This window comes from Cryptotermes secundus, unplaced genomic scaffold, assembly GCF_002891405.2.
Source record: "Cryptotermes secundus unplaced genomic scaffold, Csec_1.0 scaffold1555, whole genome shotgun sequence".
NCBI classification, from domain to species: Eukaryota; Metazoa; Arthropoda; class Insecta; order Blattodea; family Kalotermitidae; genus Cryptotermes; species Cryptotermes secundus.
In genome coordinates, this window is record NW_019732400.1 from 88,171 (window position 1) to 104,568 (window position 16,398).

The 16,398-nt window shown below is 37.0% G+C and overlaps 1 protein-coding gene across 2 annotated transcripts in view; it reads right to left on the minus strand.

Moving 5' to 3' along the window:
• Positions 1 to 16,110, minus strand: part of LOC111867715 (protein shuttle craft) — a 39,861-nt gene extending 23,751 nt beyond the window's left edge. Inside the window, exons 1-5 of one of the 2 annotated variants that reach the window (XM_023857789.2) lie at positions 16,009 to 16,110; positions 12,433 to 13,625; positions 9,865 to 10,038; positions 7,126 to 7,357; positions 1,188 to 1,351 (exon numbers count right to left, since the gene is read on the minus strand). In XM_023857789.2, coding sequence (XP_023713557.1) covers positions 1,188 to 1,351; positions 7,126 to 7,357; positions 9,865 to 10,038; positions 12,433 to 13,606 — 1,744 coding nt within the window. In that variant the 5' untranslated portion in view covers positions 13,607 to 13,625; positions 16,009 to 16,110. The remainder of the gene's footprint in view (positions 1 to 1,187; positions 1,352 to 7,125; positions 7,358 to 9,864; positions 10,039 to 12,432; positions 13,626 to 16,008) is intronic. The other variant, XM_023857790.2, reaches the window with a different exon arrangement.
• Between the last annotated feature and the right edge of the window lie 288 nt (positions 16,111 to 16,398).

The following is a 16,398-nucleotide window of genomic DNA, read 5'->3' on the forward strand; positions in this document are numbered from 1 at the left end:
AGGGAAGAAGAGCTCCAACAGAGTAGGATGAACAGGACTGGCGTAATAAGATACGACGTAGCGATCGGGAACCCTGAACAGTTTTAATATTTTTACGATTGACATTTGTATATTTTAGTTATTTTAAAGTGAAGACAAGGCATACAATGTACTAGTTTGACGTGAATTGAGTAGCACCTGAAGATGGCATTTTTATGCCGAAACATGTAGTGAGAGTGAGAGAAGAAGATAGATAAGTGTACGCACTGCAAGACGGATTAAACAAATCATGATATTAACAGTATATTTTAAAAGCACGTTTGTCTGCGGTTAATTTTACGTACTTTTCATACTGCGTTATGAGCTACATAGTAGGATTATTTACTGGGTCCTGTCTTTGCTTTTGTACCAAGTTTGATTTTTTGTTGGTCTTCTTTTTGAACAAATTAATTTCAGCAAGTCAATGCTGAACATAACAAAGTTGCCTTACACTAACTGCTCACTTCCTTACCTGTTCACAGAGATCAGTGAACCCCATATTACATATGCCAACAACTTCCCTAAGTGCTTCACAGCTTTCTGTCAATGGTCATTAATTGGAAGCTTCTTTGGTTCTTCCACCAACTTTCTTAAACTTTATCATCCAGAAACAGAACATTTAAATCTCCTGCTACTACAATGCTGGTGGGTGGATTTTAATTTGGGATAATGGTACTTACACCGGTCATGGTGGCCTAGCAGTAAGTCATGCACTGACTTCACTCACACAGAAGGCAGGAATGTGGGTTCAAATCCCACTCTAGGCATGAATGTTTGGTGTTTGTGTGTGTATGGGCGTTTTTCTGTGTTTGTGTACAGGTAGAGGCCTTGTGATGAGCTGATCAACTGCCCAAGGAGTTCTACCAAATGTGTAAGATCTAATAAACAAAAGTGAAATAGAGAATTTCATGGAGGTAGGCCGAGGCCAAAATTGGGGCTGTAGCGCCAAAGAAAGAAAAAAAAAAACAGTACTTATATTGAAAACAATGTGATACTAGGCCTGGCAGACTTAAAGCACAGGTTGTAGCAGTAATGCACAGACAATAAAGACTTAAATTTCCTTCCTGAAGAAAAGTCATGAAAATGCTCACACCTTAAATTCTCTTGGTTATTTACCAAATTTATTTTTGATATCCCTTTGTAACAATGTTTTCCACATTGCTGCTTACCTTGTGTTACCTTCTCCTGACATTCAGAACAATTACCAGTGTGACAATTATTGGGACAGTAATGGACACCACAGTTGAGGTCTTTCGCACACACTCCACCACAGAGCAGGGGCTGATCTGATCCACACTTGACAAGATGTAACTTCTTCCCACAACCACACTTCCTGTAATTTTGTAAGAAGAAATGGGAAATAAATATCCACTACAATAACATATGTAAAGTAAGTACAGTAATATACATAAAATATATGTGCCATATTAATGTGTTCACACCAGAATGGCCCATCTGTGGCCTGTTCAGAATTTGTAATCAGGGAAAAGCAATTGAATGCAGTTTTGGATTATACAAATTTTAAACTAGGAGATGGTGACTGTGGAGGAACATGTAACTAGCTAATGAACCATCCACCTCTATGGAGCAGCATCCCTCTACAGCTGATAGAGCAAATAGCTGGCCACAAGAGTCCTTACACTGCCACTGGTTCTCATTTTAAGCCTTCATGAATCCAGTCTACAGGCTCACAACACATTTAAGATACATTTCAATATTATCCTCTCATCTATGTTCAGGTTTTCATGGGTAACAACTACTCTTCCCCCCCCCCTCCTGCTCAGATTCCTTCTTCCTGATGTCCTCCAACACCTGGGTGAACAATATTCTTCTGGACTCTCCCATAGGTCTCTTCACTTCACATTTTAATTCTACTGCCATTCTCAGTATACCCATTCTTTTTACATGGCCTAACCATTTGCAGATGCAGTTGTTCCTATTTGCAGAAATATAACTCTTGTTTCCACATTGGTGTGGCATGCTTAGTCAACTGTGCCAAAAATCATAAAAGAAGGTAGTAACATCCACTCTTCATACTGTAATCAACAAAACACTGCAGGTCTCTTGTCATCACAAACAATATGTCATAATCCTTCCAACATACGTGACACAACATCTGTGTTTCAGGAATGACTCAACAGTTCACATTCCAAAAAAAGAACTGAGATAATGAAGCATTTTTAAAACATCACATTTTTTATGTTTGAATCCAACAAAGTTTCCAAATTATCTACGGAATTAACAATATGCTGAGAATTCTCCATCCAAAAAGATCAAGTAAAACTGCCAACAGATAAAAAGAAACAAGAAATATGAGGATGAGGAATTATCCATCGGTTATTTCCAGCAGGATGGAGCAACAGCACACACCTCGTGCGCAAGCATGGCCGAAACCCAGTCTTTTTTTCGGCGACTGCGTCATTTCCAGGGGACTTTGGCCACTTCACTCGCCTGATCTAACGCCGCCTGATTATTATTTGTGGGGACATTTGAAAGCGTAAGTTTACGCCAACAAACCGTGAACCATAGAGGCTTTAAAAGCAAACATAAGTGAGGCCATCCAAGAAGTGACACCTGACGTACGGGCAAGGACTTTCCAAAACATGGCACGCCGAGTCCAATGCTGTCTGGACGCAAATGGTGGCCATTTCCAGCACTTGTTATGATGTCACCAGACTTCACATGAACTGAGATAAGTCCACTCCAAATTTCGTTGCAATATCTTTATTACTATCTGAGTTATTAACAAAATGCTGGGTTCCGCCCCGAGTGAAACACCCATTATAAACTAGATAAAGTTTCCTTTTATTAGCGCATGATGTTCTAATACCGTAAGTTAGCCATGGTTTTAGTTTATATGAATATAGGGATTTTACCACAGGAAAGCATGCATAGAAGATTCTAAGAAATGTGTTCAAAAAATTATTATTAATTAAATTATTAAATTAATTATTATTCACAGTAGTTTCAGAAAAAACATCTTCCCAATTTTCATAGCTTAACAAAAATGTAAATTGACCTATTGAGTAGTTACTGATATCTCTCCTAAAGCAATATATCTGTTTAGGGATAGGCATAGTAATATTATTTAAGGTGATGACCTGAGCATCATGGTCAGACAGACCATTAATAAGAGGATGTACAGAAAATTCGCGCAAATTGGTATTAATATAAATATTATCAATTACGGTGCACGAATTATTAAAAATTCTCATAGGAAAATTAATTGTACTAAAAAGATTAAAAGAAGCTAAGAGAGAGTCTAAAAGATCTTTCCTATTATTATTGTTAAAACAGTTTATGTTAAAATCACCAAATAAAATTAATTCATTTGATATTTTATGCACTTTGTTAAGAATTAATTCCAGTTGGTTTAAGAAGTAAGAAAAGTTGCCAGTAGGGGATCTATACATACAGATGATAATAAAGTGGTTTGACATAAGAAAAAATTTCAAGGTCCTTCTCTTTATTAAATTGATCAAGACTAATAGTAGAAACCTGATTATTCTTATGAACCATAACACACACTCCTCCATGGCTATATGTTTGTCTGCAAAAGGAAGTACCTACAACATACTGACTGAAGTTTAATTTACCTATTTCATTAATTCTCAGGTGATGTTCAGATAAGCAGATGATTTGTGGTGCATTAGCAGATAAAGAAATTAAAAATTCATAAACTTTGTTAATGATTCCTCATATATTTTGATGGAGAATTGTTAATTTGGGCTTTTTTACGATCATGCACTATTTTATTGGAGGGGTGACTATTCTTATTATGAACAATGCTGTCAAATTGCCTGACACTATTCTTTTTGGTAGTGTTCACCATATCTGACTGATTAGCAGGAGGAGCTCTGGTGTTTAATTTAAGGAATTCCTTTCAAATGCTCCAACTTTCCAGTTTCTTCTCCAGTTCTTCATGATATCCATCAGTTCCAATCCTTCACTAACAAATATCATTCATTTACAATTTGTGATCCTGTATCCTGTCACTACTCTAAGGAAACACATTTCTTGACCTCCACCCTACTAATTTCTTGTTTCATTAACATCTGATCCATACAAATGCATCCTTATTAATTCACAGAATTTTATGAAAGCCTACTTCTGGTATTTTGAGAGTAACGTGGTTTTTAAAGCTCTACAAACTTATGATCAAGTAAATGAAATAACTCACTTCTCCATATATTTTATTATCTAATATAATTTTAACCCCCTTGTTGGTGGCTGCACCTTTACAGATTGTAATGACAGAATTATTGCTCTGAAGTTAAAGGCGGAACCAGTAGATATACTGATTATGCAAGTGTACATGCCAACATCAGAGTATGAAGATGAAGTGGAAAAAGTGTATGACACAATTGAAGAAATTCTTGAAGATGGAAGAGGTGACACAAACAGCATCATATTAGAGACTGGAATAGCACTGTTGGAGATGAACCACATCAGAATATTGTTGGATCACATGGACTAGGAAGACGGAATCACAGGGGTCAAATGCTTATTGACTTTTGTGAAAGAAATGGACTGACTGTTACCAACACTTGGTTCAAGAAGCCAAAGAGAAGAATTTACACATGGAAGGCACCTGGGGACTGGAGGCGGCATCAGTTGTACTACATCCTTGTGAAACATCGATTCAGAAACAGTGTGAAGGATGTGAAGACGCTGCCTGGGGCAGATAGTGACTCTGACCAGGTTGAAGAAAATTATAAGAGTCCAAAAGCGCAGACCTAGATGGGATTTGGAGAAGTTATATGCTCAAAGACAAAGCATGCAGGAGACCCTAGAAGAGAAACTCAGTGCAACTGAGAGTGAAAGCGGAAATGTTGAAGTGCAGTGGAACAACATAAAAGAATGCATGTTAGATATTATTAGCGAACTGGTTGGTAAAGTTGAGAAGATAGCAAGAAAACCATGGGTTACACAGGAGATGATGAGTAAAATGGAGGAGCGAAGGAAATGGAAGAACGTAAACAATGAAGAAGGCAGGAGGAAATACAGGAGACTGGGGAATGAATTGAAAAGAGCCACGGACAGGGCCAAAAAGGAATATCTTGAGAAGATATGTAATGAGATTATAGAATTTCAAAGGACAGGACGTTATGATTTGATGTACATGAAGACAAAAGAACTAGGATGGAAAGAGAATCATGGGATTCAAAATGTTGGCATCGAAGACTCCCAGGGGAATAGAATAGTAGATCAGAGGCAAGTGCTGAAAATTTGGGAAAATTATATTTCAGAACTATATGATCGACCTAATCGGCCAGAAACCTTAGAAGTTGAACCGGAAGAAGAAGTAGATACAGACGAGAAAGGACCATATATTTTACAAAGTGAGGTGGAAAAAGCTATCAAGGAAATGTGGAATGGAAAGGCTACAGGAGATGATGATGTACCTGGATATGTGCTTAAGTTACTGGGAGAAGGTGGTTTGAAAACACTGACAAAACTAATGAACACCATATATGAAAGTGGAGAGTGGCCCAAGGACTTTACAGAAGTTACAATGATTGCCTTAAAGAAAAAGACAAAAGCTACAAAATGCAGCGACCATCGCACAATAAGTCTTATTGCACATACAGCAAAGATAATAGCAAAGATACTTAAAAGAAGAATCGAAAGGAAATTAGAGGATATACTTGGAGAGGATGAGTTTGGATTTAGAAGTAGAAAAGGAACCAGGGATGCAATTGGGATGTTGAGAATTATAGCAGAATGAACTTTGGAGATAGATGAAGAACTGTGTGCTTGCTTTATAGACTGGCAGAAGGCATCTGACCATGTAAATTGGACCAAATTAATGCAGATCCTAAAGGAAACAGGTATCGATTGGCGTGAAAGAAAATTGATTAGTAAATTGTACATGGATCAAAGAGTTAGAGTGCGACTGAACAGAGGGGGAGACAAGAAGTGTGAAGATTGGAAGAGGAGTTTGACAAGGATGTTGTTTATCACCAATTTTATTCAACTTGTACAGCGAATGCCTTACCAAAGAAGCTATGGACGGGTTTGGAGGCTTCAAATTATTCAAACTGTGAAATATGGAGATGACCTTGTGTTAATGGCTAAGGAAGAAACTGTGCTACAGGGCATGATTGATAGACTAATTGAAATTGGAAGGTGCTATGGCATGGAAATGAATGTGGAGAAAACAAAAGTAATGAAAATTTCGAGACAACCAACCCCAGTCACAATAAAGATAGACCAAAAACAAGTGGAGAATGTGAAATGTTTTAAATATTTGGGTAGCTTGTTAACAGATGATGGAAGGTGTACTTGTGAAATTAAATCCAGGATTGCCATGGCAAAAGCTGCATTTAGCAAGAAGAAGAATCTTTTTACCAGCAAATTGGACTTAAATTTGAGGAAGAAACTAGTGAAATGCTACATTTGGAGCATAGCTCTGTATGGGGCTGAAACATGGACACTTAGGGCAGTAGATCAGAAACATCTGGAAAGTTTCGAAATGTGGTGTTGGAGAAGAATGGAGAAGATCAGTTGGAACTGTTATGTGAGAAATGAAGAAGTGTTATTTAGAGTCGGTGAGCAGAGGAATATCCTACATGAAATAAGAAAACGGAAGGCTAATTGGATTGGTCATGTTTTACGCAGAAACTGCCTTCTAAAAGAAGCTATCGAAGGAAAGATAGATGGGCGGATAGAAGTGACANGAAGACGTAAGAAGATGCTGGATGACCTTGGGGACAGAAGAGGATACTGTCATTTGAAGGAGAAAGCTCTAGATCGCACTAAGTGGAGGAATTGTTTTGGAAGAGACTGTGGACCTGTCGTCTTGACAGATTAGAGATGAATGATGAATATCTGTACCCAACACACTCCTGCCCTTTAAATGTAATTAACTCTATTTCAAATATGTGAACTTGCATTGTGCATTCATAAATTATTTATGCTGTATGAAGGGATCTCGCAGATTATCTTTTACACAGGCAGCATGAAGCAAACATAGAGCTAAAACTGTCTATCTTTAACACGAGTTCGCACAAGCACAACAGTGTTAAAACTGCGTCATATTTTCTTATGGGGGCTATTATTTTTCATCATCTCATTAAATTACATTTCTTTAAAGTGACACCATACCTGTTGACCTGGACTGTACAGTCTGGGCAGGGACCAGGATGACAGAGCAAAGTGCATCTATGAGTGCAGTCTGGATGTCGTGCATTCTGAGAACGCCCGCACACCTGTCCACATGTGTGTGCTGCATCCATTCGATTCCATTCTGGATCACGCATTTTCCCACAGAAGCAATGGTATTCATGTGGGATCTTGGATGTCACATTTTGACAAGCAGGACATCGCCAACCTGATTCTAGGGTCGAAAGTCGAAAAGTAAACATAAATTCAAAGAAATTAGGTTAAGTGTAAACACACCTGAAGCTCTTATATTAATAATTAAATTAATACACCAGCTTGAACCACTCACTCTTGATGCGATAAAATTTAGGCTTTCAAAAAATCAGATCCTGTACACTTTAATACTGTATACAAATATTTATATATTGTTGCTAAAAAAACGTCAAGCCATCATAACTAAAATATACATTTACTGGATAATGGCTTTTTCCATTTTGCTAAATATATCTAAATGTTTATACACTGCATACTTCTCAAAGACTGATTACCATATTGTATAGTATCAAGATCTTTGTCTGAATAGCATTAATGTTGTCCCCAACTAAACAGTTCACTCCACCATCATGCTTGATGGGGCGGTCTCCAATACCTGCAATATCAGCCAAACAGTGTCTGTAACACTATAGATAAAACAAGGAGTAAATGGAAGGAAAATCATGCTAGTAAGATTCCAGACAAGAAAACATTTTTCAATAGCATCATAAAAATGGTTCCGTTAAAACTAGTGCACTGATTAGTACAATGACTGGTCGGTTACAGAAGCAGTATACACTACATATATATTGTTCAACATTGAAGATGGAGGCGACAATTCCCTCTGAAACGTCAGGTGACTTTCAACAGATTACTCAGAGTTATAGCTCAGAAGACAGAACTCAATGTGAGAACATCAAACCCCACATTAAAAGTGTTCACGAGATTTCAGATTCTCAAAGTGATGACAATCTTCTAGGACATAACGCTATGGAAATTAGTGCAAGCTTAATGACATCCTTCTAAAACATCAGTACACTTCTACCAGACTACATGGTGTCACATACCACTTGACAGACCACAGCTAGCGTGGCGCCTACTGGTGTTCAGAACAGTTCTCATCTCAGCGCGTCTGTTATGTTCACGATGCCATTTACATTTTCATTTGAGGAGTATGCAGATATGATTTATGTGTTCGGGTTTTGTGACGGTAACTCAGTTCTTGCCATAGCTGAATATCAGTAAAGGTTTCCGAATCATAGAATACTGAACCGGAGAGTGTTTACTGGAGTTTACCAAGCATTGTGAGATACCGGTAGACTTCCCGGCGTTCGTATTGCAGCTGAGCATGGTGTTAATGAAGGCGTCAATGAAGAAGGCATTGTTCGTATGGTACACCGCAGTCCACGTACGAGTACGCGAAGAATTGCCAGCCAGGTCTCCAGACTTAAGCCCACTGGATTATTGTGTGTGGGGATGGAAGAAAGAACTGGTTTAGAATGTGAAGGTGGCAACGCGAGATGCTTTGCTCAGTAGCATTATGGATGTCACTGACCACATAAGAAACAGCCAGCTGAAGCTGTTACGTGCTACCTGCACGGTTCACAACTGAGCGGCAGCCTGCGTTGCGGCCGGTGGTGGCATTTTCAAAAATCAGCTTTAAGCACCAATCAATTCAAATTAAAGCTAATTTCACGAAGTTAACTTTACATTCATATTTTAAATGTATCATGTATTATGCTGGTTTATTATTTTGTTCCGTTTATTGTCAGTAATCGTTACCTACTATTCTGAGTTTAAAACAGTCATAACTCCGTAGCCATCCAAAATTGGACACGTGTTTATATGAACTTTTTTGATCACAAAGACCTAGGAAATCACCTCCTGCAGTTATGACCTAAAGTTGTGAAATACCCTGTATGTGGCAACAAAATCTTGTCCCTGATATAGTCCTATCAGTCACTGAAATGACACCCAAGACACTATTAAAGTAACTAAGGAAACCTGTCTCAGACATCAAACTACACCACGACATCCAAACATCTGTCATATGTTCCAAGCACTTCTGCATGATTTAGCGTGTACATAACTTACCTCAAAGTTGGAACATAACTATCAGTCTAAAATGTGAGATGGAAGTGGTGATGACAAATGTATGAGTAATTACAATATTATAAGGCCCATAAAAAATTCAATGGAAGATTTACTTAAAACATAAACTGTACTGTTATTGTTCACAGCCTGAGCACCGTTTAAAAGATAACATTAGGTTCTAAAAGCTAACAAAAAGGTAAGACTGCAATAACAGATGCTGACATAGGGTGGTGGTAAGCTGTTAGCACTCATGCAATAGTAAGAGCAATCTTTCATTATTTTTCAGTAAAATGACCAGGCTCTAGAACAGACAGCTCCCATCACCAACAACCTTCACAAATGAGACTGTTTCCATTTTAACACAAAGAAACATCTTAACCAAACTTCCCAATTACAAATGGAACTCTTCTTTAAAGATGTAGCAAAAATGTATTTTAAACAAATACTGTAAGAATGAAGTTAAAAACATATTTCATCTAATATGCCATTATTGAACAAAAATCTACTACATCACTGGCGTCTAACATTGAAGAGTACTGCCTCCTCAGCTGCTGGGAATACCACACACATCATGATCACAAACAACTGCTTTTCTTTTATGTACAGGATGCCTACCTGCCTTTGAAGACTTAGCCCACTTCTTAATACATTTCAAATGCAACACATGGTAGCAGTTGGTACAACTCCATACAGCATCGTGTTGCCGGACTCTGTCACAGCATACCAGACATTCAAGCATCCCACGTGTCAGTTGTTCAGTAAGACGCTCTCTCTGGCTGGCACCATCATCTGACAGAAGCCAAACAGTATGGGGGGGGGAACAGCAATAAATACTCATGAATGACTCTCCTTTGCATACCAATATCTAAAGGATTCAATAAAGAATTTAAAACTATATAACATACTAAAACAAATCTATTTAATAGAAAATACACTAAGATCAACTAAGTGTAGATAAAATGTAATTTTCCTTCTACACACATTTTTTTCTCATACCATTTCCTATTTACAAATTTCAAATGTGCCCCTTTTTTTTTAATGTGAGACTAATTTCACATCTTACACAGGCAAATTACATTTAATTCCATTTATTTTATCAGGTTCATACCTCCATTGTATTTGCGCCCATTTCCTAATCACTCTGAAAAAGATCAAATTATAGATTATTCTGCCTTAATTTGCAAGCCAAAACATTTATATTACCGTGGATACATTATTAAAATATACAAAGTTCTCTTTGTGCATAAGCGCCATGCCATGAAAATGTGTAAGTGTAGTAGTATTACAACTCCATTTTCTAGACCTTAGCAGTAGTGTCTGGCTTCATGCTCCAGCTGTATATCTCCAAACAAAGAGCCAAATGTATCTACTGGACAGGAGACTAGGTTATGCTTCATTAAAGATTTTCTTGCATTTATGAAAATTATAAGAAATTTGAGAATCCAATTTTTCCCATTCATTTTCAAGTGAAGCTAGTTTTCAGTGAAATTTAGCAATTTTCTTCTGGTAGATACTATAGGGTTCTGGTTTCTCGTAAAACAATGTAATATTTAAAATGGCATAAGAACAATGGTTTCAGAATTTATCGGTCCCTAATGAAAGTGTTCAAACTTCCCTAAGTATAACAATTTCATTTTATTACACTACCAATCAAATATATAAACAAGACTGATAACAGCATTTTAATATGAAATATTTACAAATATTCAGTAACAATACTTTAAGACATTTGAATTCATCTCAGAAATTCAATGTGAAGAAACTGCCACTGATTTCAATATGAAGACTACATCTTGTGTCACCCATTACTAGCAATACACATTCTAGAGGCCGGCAGAGTGGGGAGGGATGGATTACAAGTAGAAAATGCGAAGTCAAGGGATAAAGCAAACTGACACTGCTGAGAGTGCGGGTCAGGCAATTATTTATTCAAAATCAACGTCAGTACATGAAATTTACACAGAATCCAATTTGTCCTTAGACTGGAAGGCTAGAAAAATGCCTGCCCACAACTGGCCATGGAACTGTCACTTCGTTACCTGACACTTAATTCCACTGCATTCAAAGATGAAATTTAGTGCTAAAGAGAGTAATTCATATAAGATAACTGTACAGTATTCTTCACGGAGCAAATGTCATAGAAAGTTTTGTAGGAAATATCCTCAGAGTGCACTGCTGTGTAAATCAATGATTTACAGTATTATAACAAAATTATGTTCTACAGGATCAGTGCTAGAAAAAAAGTAGCCTTGAACAAGACATACTGACTGAAGAAAAACTTGATGACATTGGCACAAAATCAGAAGAAATCCCAAAGAAATCATTTCAGTTTCTGATGTGTGAGCAGCCAAAAATTACAGATCATGCTGGTATGAAGATGCTAAAGTTACGGCCCTACAAAACTACAGTAGTACATAGCCTTTTTCTATGTATTACTAAGCAAATATATGATATGGTGAGTGGTTTAAGGAAGGCCGCGCCATAGCTCAAGCGGTTAGTCGCTGGCTTTCTCGCCACAGTGGCCCGGGTGGACAAAGTGGCACTGGGGCAGGTTTTCTCAGAGTACTTCGGTTTTCCCTGCCAATCTTCATTCCACCAATTGCTCCACAATCACCCTCACCTATATCTGGGGCTTGTACAATAGGCCAGAAGTGGCTGCAGTACAAGGACTTTGTCCCACCCCAATAGCAATAAAAAAAAGTGGTTTAAGGAACTAGTATTCAATGTACTTCTTGAAACATAACTCAAACCTTATTTTGAAAAGGCCTGGTTCATGCTGAGTGGTTACATAAACAGCCAAAATAACATTTTGGGGCACAAGAATTCTTGGTGCTATTCATGAAGCACCAGTGCATCATTTAAAGTTGGGGTTTTATGTCTGGTAGAAGTTCACTGACTGTCTGGAGGAATATACTGCCTCCATCTTCAGGGTTAAAGAGTAAGACAAGCAAGTGGCAAGAGTTATTCTGCTTGCTTCTTTTGCTTAATCTCTGATCCTGAAAGTGGAGTCCATATGTTCCCTCACACTTGGGTAACCTACCAGACTACATGATGTCCATCCCAGAAGATGCCATTCTTCAATATTAAATGCTTTCACATGAGCTATCATTTTTTAATGTAAGAACTAAGGTCAAACAGATTTGCTTCTGCTATGGATTCTTTTTACATGGAGTTAGTAATTACCTGTTGTATTAACACTGTGGTCTCCACTGTGATCTGCCTCCTTCCTGGGGGATGCACACTCTAAAGTTCCTGCTCCACGAAAACTATATCCACTATTATAACTAGCAAGTCGATACTGGTGGTTCAGTTTGTTTCCGTTGCTGGTTTTGGATAATGTCACATTTCGTTCATTACGAGAGCCACCTTGGTTATACTGATTGCAAGAGCCATCATTTCTCCTCTTTGATTGGCCCAAGTTTTCTTGCTGCTGCTGCTGAATATAATTCTTAAAATTCACACCTGATGCATCACCATTATGTTTGTTTGGGGGCATGAATGACCTGTTAAATTCTCCTTTATATTTATGTCGACACTGAGAAGTAACATTCATATTCTGTTGTTTCATTTCTGTACTTGAATTACTGTTGACATCTGAGACAGGTACCACACTGGAACTACCTGATGACGTTAAAAACGCTGCTGCTTCAGCCAGCAACCTCTGTCGATCTTGATTCTTTGCTTTCTCCATATTATATGACTTAGAATTTGTGGCAGTATTCTGTAACACTGCACGGGCATTTCCTCTCCGATTAACATAAACATCATTGTGAACAGGTCCACAGGGTGGGTTTCGGGTGGAATGAAAATATTTTGAATCACTGCCACCATGTCTTCTAAACACGTGGCTTCCTCGATCACAGTTGTTGTAAGAATTTGACGTCAATGGTCTACATTCTTCTGACACTTTCCCACAATTTGTATCTACCTCTTCAGCACCCCCTCCTAATTTGGAATCCAACTGCAATGATATTGGTCTTGGAATAAATTCCCCTGCAGTAGGTGTCAGAGATGATGATGCTGCCACTTCCAAACGTACGTCATTTGGATTCAAGTTAGTTTTAAATTCTTCAAAAAAATACCTTCCATTTGTATTTGTACCATGCATGGTTTGATTTACAAAGTTTGATGAGACTGGCTGCAAGGGCTGATATGTGAAAGATGATGTACTTAATTGCTGGAGCCCATCTACGGGCGTTTGTGGACCTGGTACAGAAATAGGGTAGCTTGACCAGCCAACAGATGCTCCAGAGAAAGGCTGCACATTACTTCCTCCATATCCATATGGAAGATAATTATATTTTTGTTTTTCACCTCCAAAGTAAGAACCTTCCCTACTTGCCATCTTACTTTGCATTTCAGCTTTCCATTATATCCTGTCAAAAAATGTGAAAAGAGGCATCTTACAACTGTAACAGTTTCATATAGTTTTGATTTTATTCATCTTTCTGTTATTTTTGTTACTTTACGTGGATCGAATGATAAGTGAGAATCAGTGTTCACTCTACTCCTGCTTTATTAAGACTGAGCTATTTGATACAGAAGTACGCCTTATATATACATACAGGCTTATAACCATAGTAACACTTAACAATATAAATATACTGTTGTTACACATAACAGTAAACATCACTTAGGTAACAAGACATAACCTAGTTCTTAAATTGTTTACTATGATGTTGCCAACTCTAACATTATATTCCCTTTTGTTTTAACATTTCATTGAATAATTTGCCACAAAATTCACCACCATTATCGGAACGAACAGTTTTTATTGTCAATCCAGTTTCTGTCTCAGTCATTTTTATAAATTCTTTAAAGGCTTCATATGTGTCACCTTTTTGTTTCAAGAAGCTATTAAAAAGGAGCTAGAAGCTTTCCAAACAAATGAAGCATGGACAATAGTGGACAGACCGTCAAATAAGCCAGTAAATCTATAATTAATATATAGAATTGTATGTTGAAGACTTCTTCATATTTCACAACGACAATATTGAAGTTGAGTTGTTAAAGAGACTTCTAGAATGCCTAGACACTACAAAGGATGTAGGTATTGTACACAGGAATTCTCAGATCAATGAATAAGTATTTAAAATACAAAACTCCCAAATTGTTTATGGGGGAGTGTTATGTTGGCAACTCTCAGATACTGAAATATAATGTTAGAGTTGGCAACATCATAGTAAACAATTTAAGAACTAGGTTATGTCTTGTTACCTAAGTGATGTTTACTGTTATGTGTAACTACAGTTATGTGTGTAACAACAGTATCTTTATATTGTTAAGTGTTACTATGGTTATAAGCCTGTATGTATATGTAAGGCGTACTTCTGTATCAAATAGCTCAGTCTTAATAAAGCAGGAGTAGAGTGAACACTGATTCTCTCTTATCATTCGATCCACGTGAAGTAACAAAAATAACACTTTCATCAGACTTTTGACACAGGACATGTCATTATGCTACATGACCCAAAAATTACAGAAACTGAAGAATTCAAGTAAGTTTCAATCACACATAATACTGCAAAATGATACAAATGCATTTCAATAACCCCACTTACTTAATATCATCTTCTTATAACATACTACAAATATGATTTATAAACTTACAACATCATTGCAATTCACAGACCCAACTTACTTAATTAATCATAATGTTAATATAGCACATATTCATATACAGAGTAAAATACAATATGAAGCATCTATGCTACTTTTTAAATTGCTGAATTTTTACCACTTTCCCAGTTTGAGTTGGCAATTTATTAAATAATCTAATTACTACACTCATCATACAGAACTGACCATGAACGTTCCAATTTGGCATGAATTGCCAATATAATTCCACTGGTGTGTTCCAACGTCTTTATATTTAATTTTAAGTGTCACATCAGTTCCATTTCATACACACATTTTGGCATGAATTGCCATAATTCCACTATTGTGTTCCAACAACTTTATATTTAATTTTAAGTGTCACAGCAGTTCCATTTCATACACACAAATGACTGGAAATATAAACAAAGTTCTTTTTCCATCAAACATTGATTCTCATACTACTGATACTAGACAAGGGCAAGATTTGTATCTATCTCAAGCTAATCTAACTATTTATCAAAAAGGAGTTTATTATACGGGTATAAAAATATTCAATAAATTGCCCAAAGAGATCAAGAACACATCTAATAATTTTAAAAAGTTTAAGGTTGTATTAAGGTATTTTCTTAATACTCATACGTTTCATACTGTGGATGAATTATCTAAATAGATAATCTGTATTATTGTTGTATTCATTGTACTGTCTAGTTATGTAATATTTATGGTCGTATTCTATGCTCTATATTATTTTATGACATGTTTTATATCCATCTTTGGATCTCTTGAACTTAACAATAAATACAAATACTGAAAGTTTATCTACTTCCTGATAATGTTGCCTGCATAACGGGTCTTCGAACGCCAAAGATTATTCGTATAACCCCTTTCGTAATTTAAAAATACTTTCGCTTTCAGCACTACCTAAGATAATTAAATCATACGTAAAACTGGCATTAAAATATGCAAGTTAAATACTCCTAATAAAACGCAGGCCCGTTACATCCTTTAAGCAAAATTTTGTGCAACGTCACTATATCTGCAAAATTCCATTTATTCGATTCATGTTATTAATTTGCGAGAGCATTATACATTCCTAAACACAGAAAGCATGTAATTAACCACAAAAAAAGGTCATAAACATGTTTAGAATCCTACAAATACCTTTTATTCATACGCACTTGTTGATTTACAGTAATTTCTATGACTGAATACGATAATAACGGATAGTACCAACCAATTTACATCAACTACCTCTTTCGGCTCTTTCATCATACTGAACTTCACAGAATAACACCGCACAGACGTGTATCTCAACGTCTACGTAGCTGCCGTAAAGTCACAAGTTCGTATGCTACCATCTAATTTCCCTGTTCAGCAGCCACAACCGAGAGCTCAGTCGGTAAGAAGGTTAACTGCTATCGTAACAGCCGTCATTCCGCCAACGTCTAGGGCAGCGATGTCCAACTGGCGGCCCGCGGGCCGTATCCGGCCCGCGACTTGATTTACTCCGGCCCCCTGCCAAGTCTCAGGTTTATTTTCAAAAATCTTAAC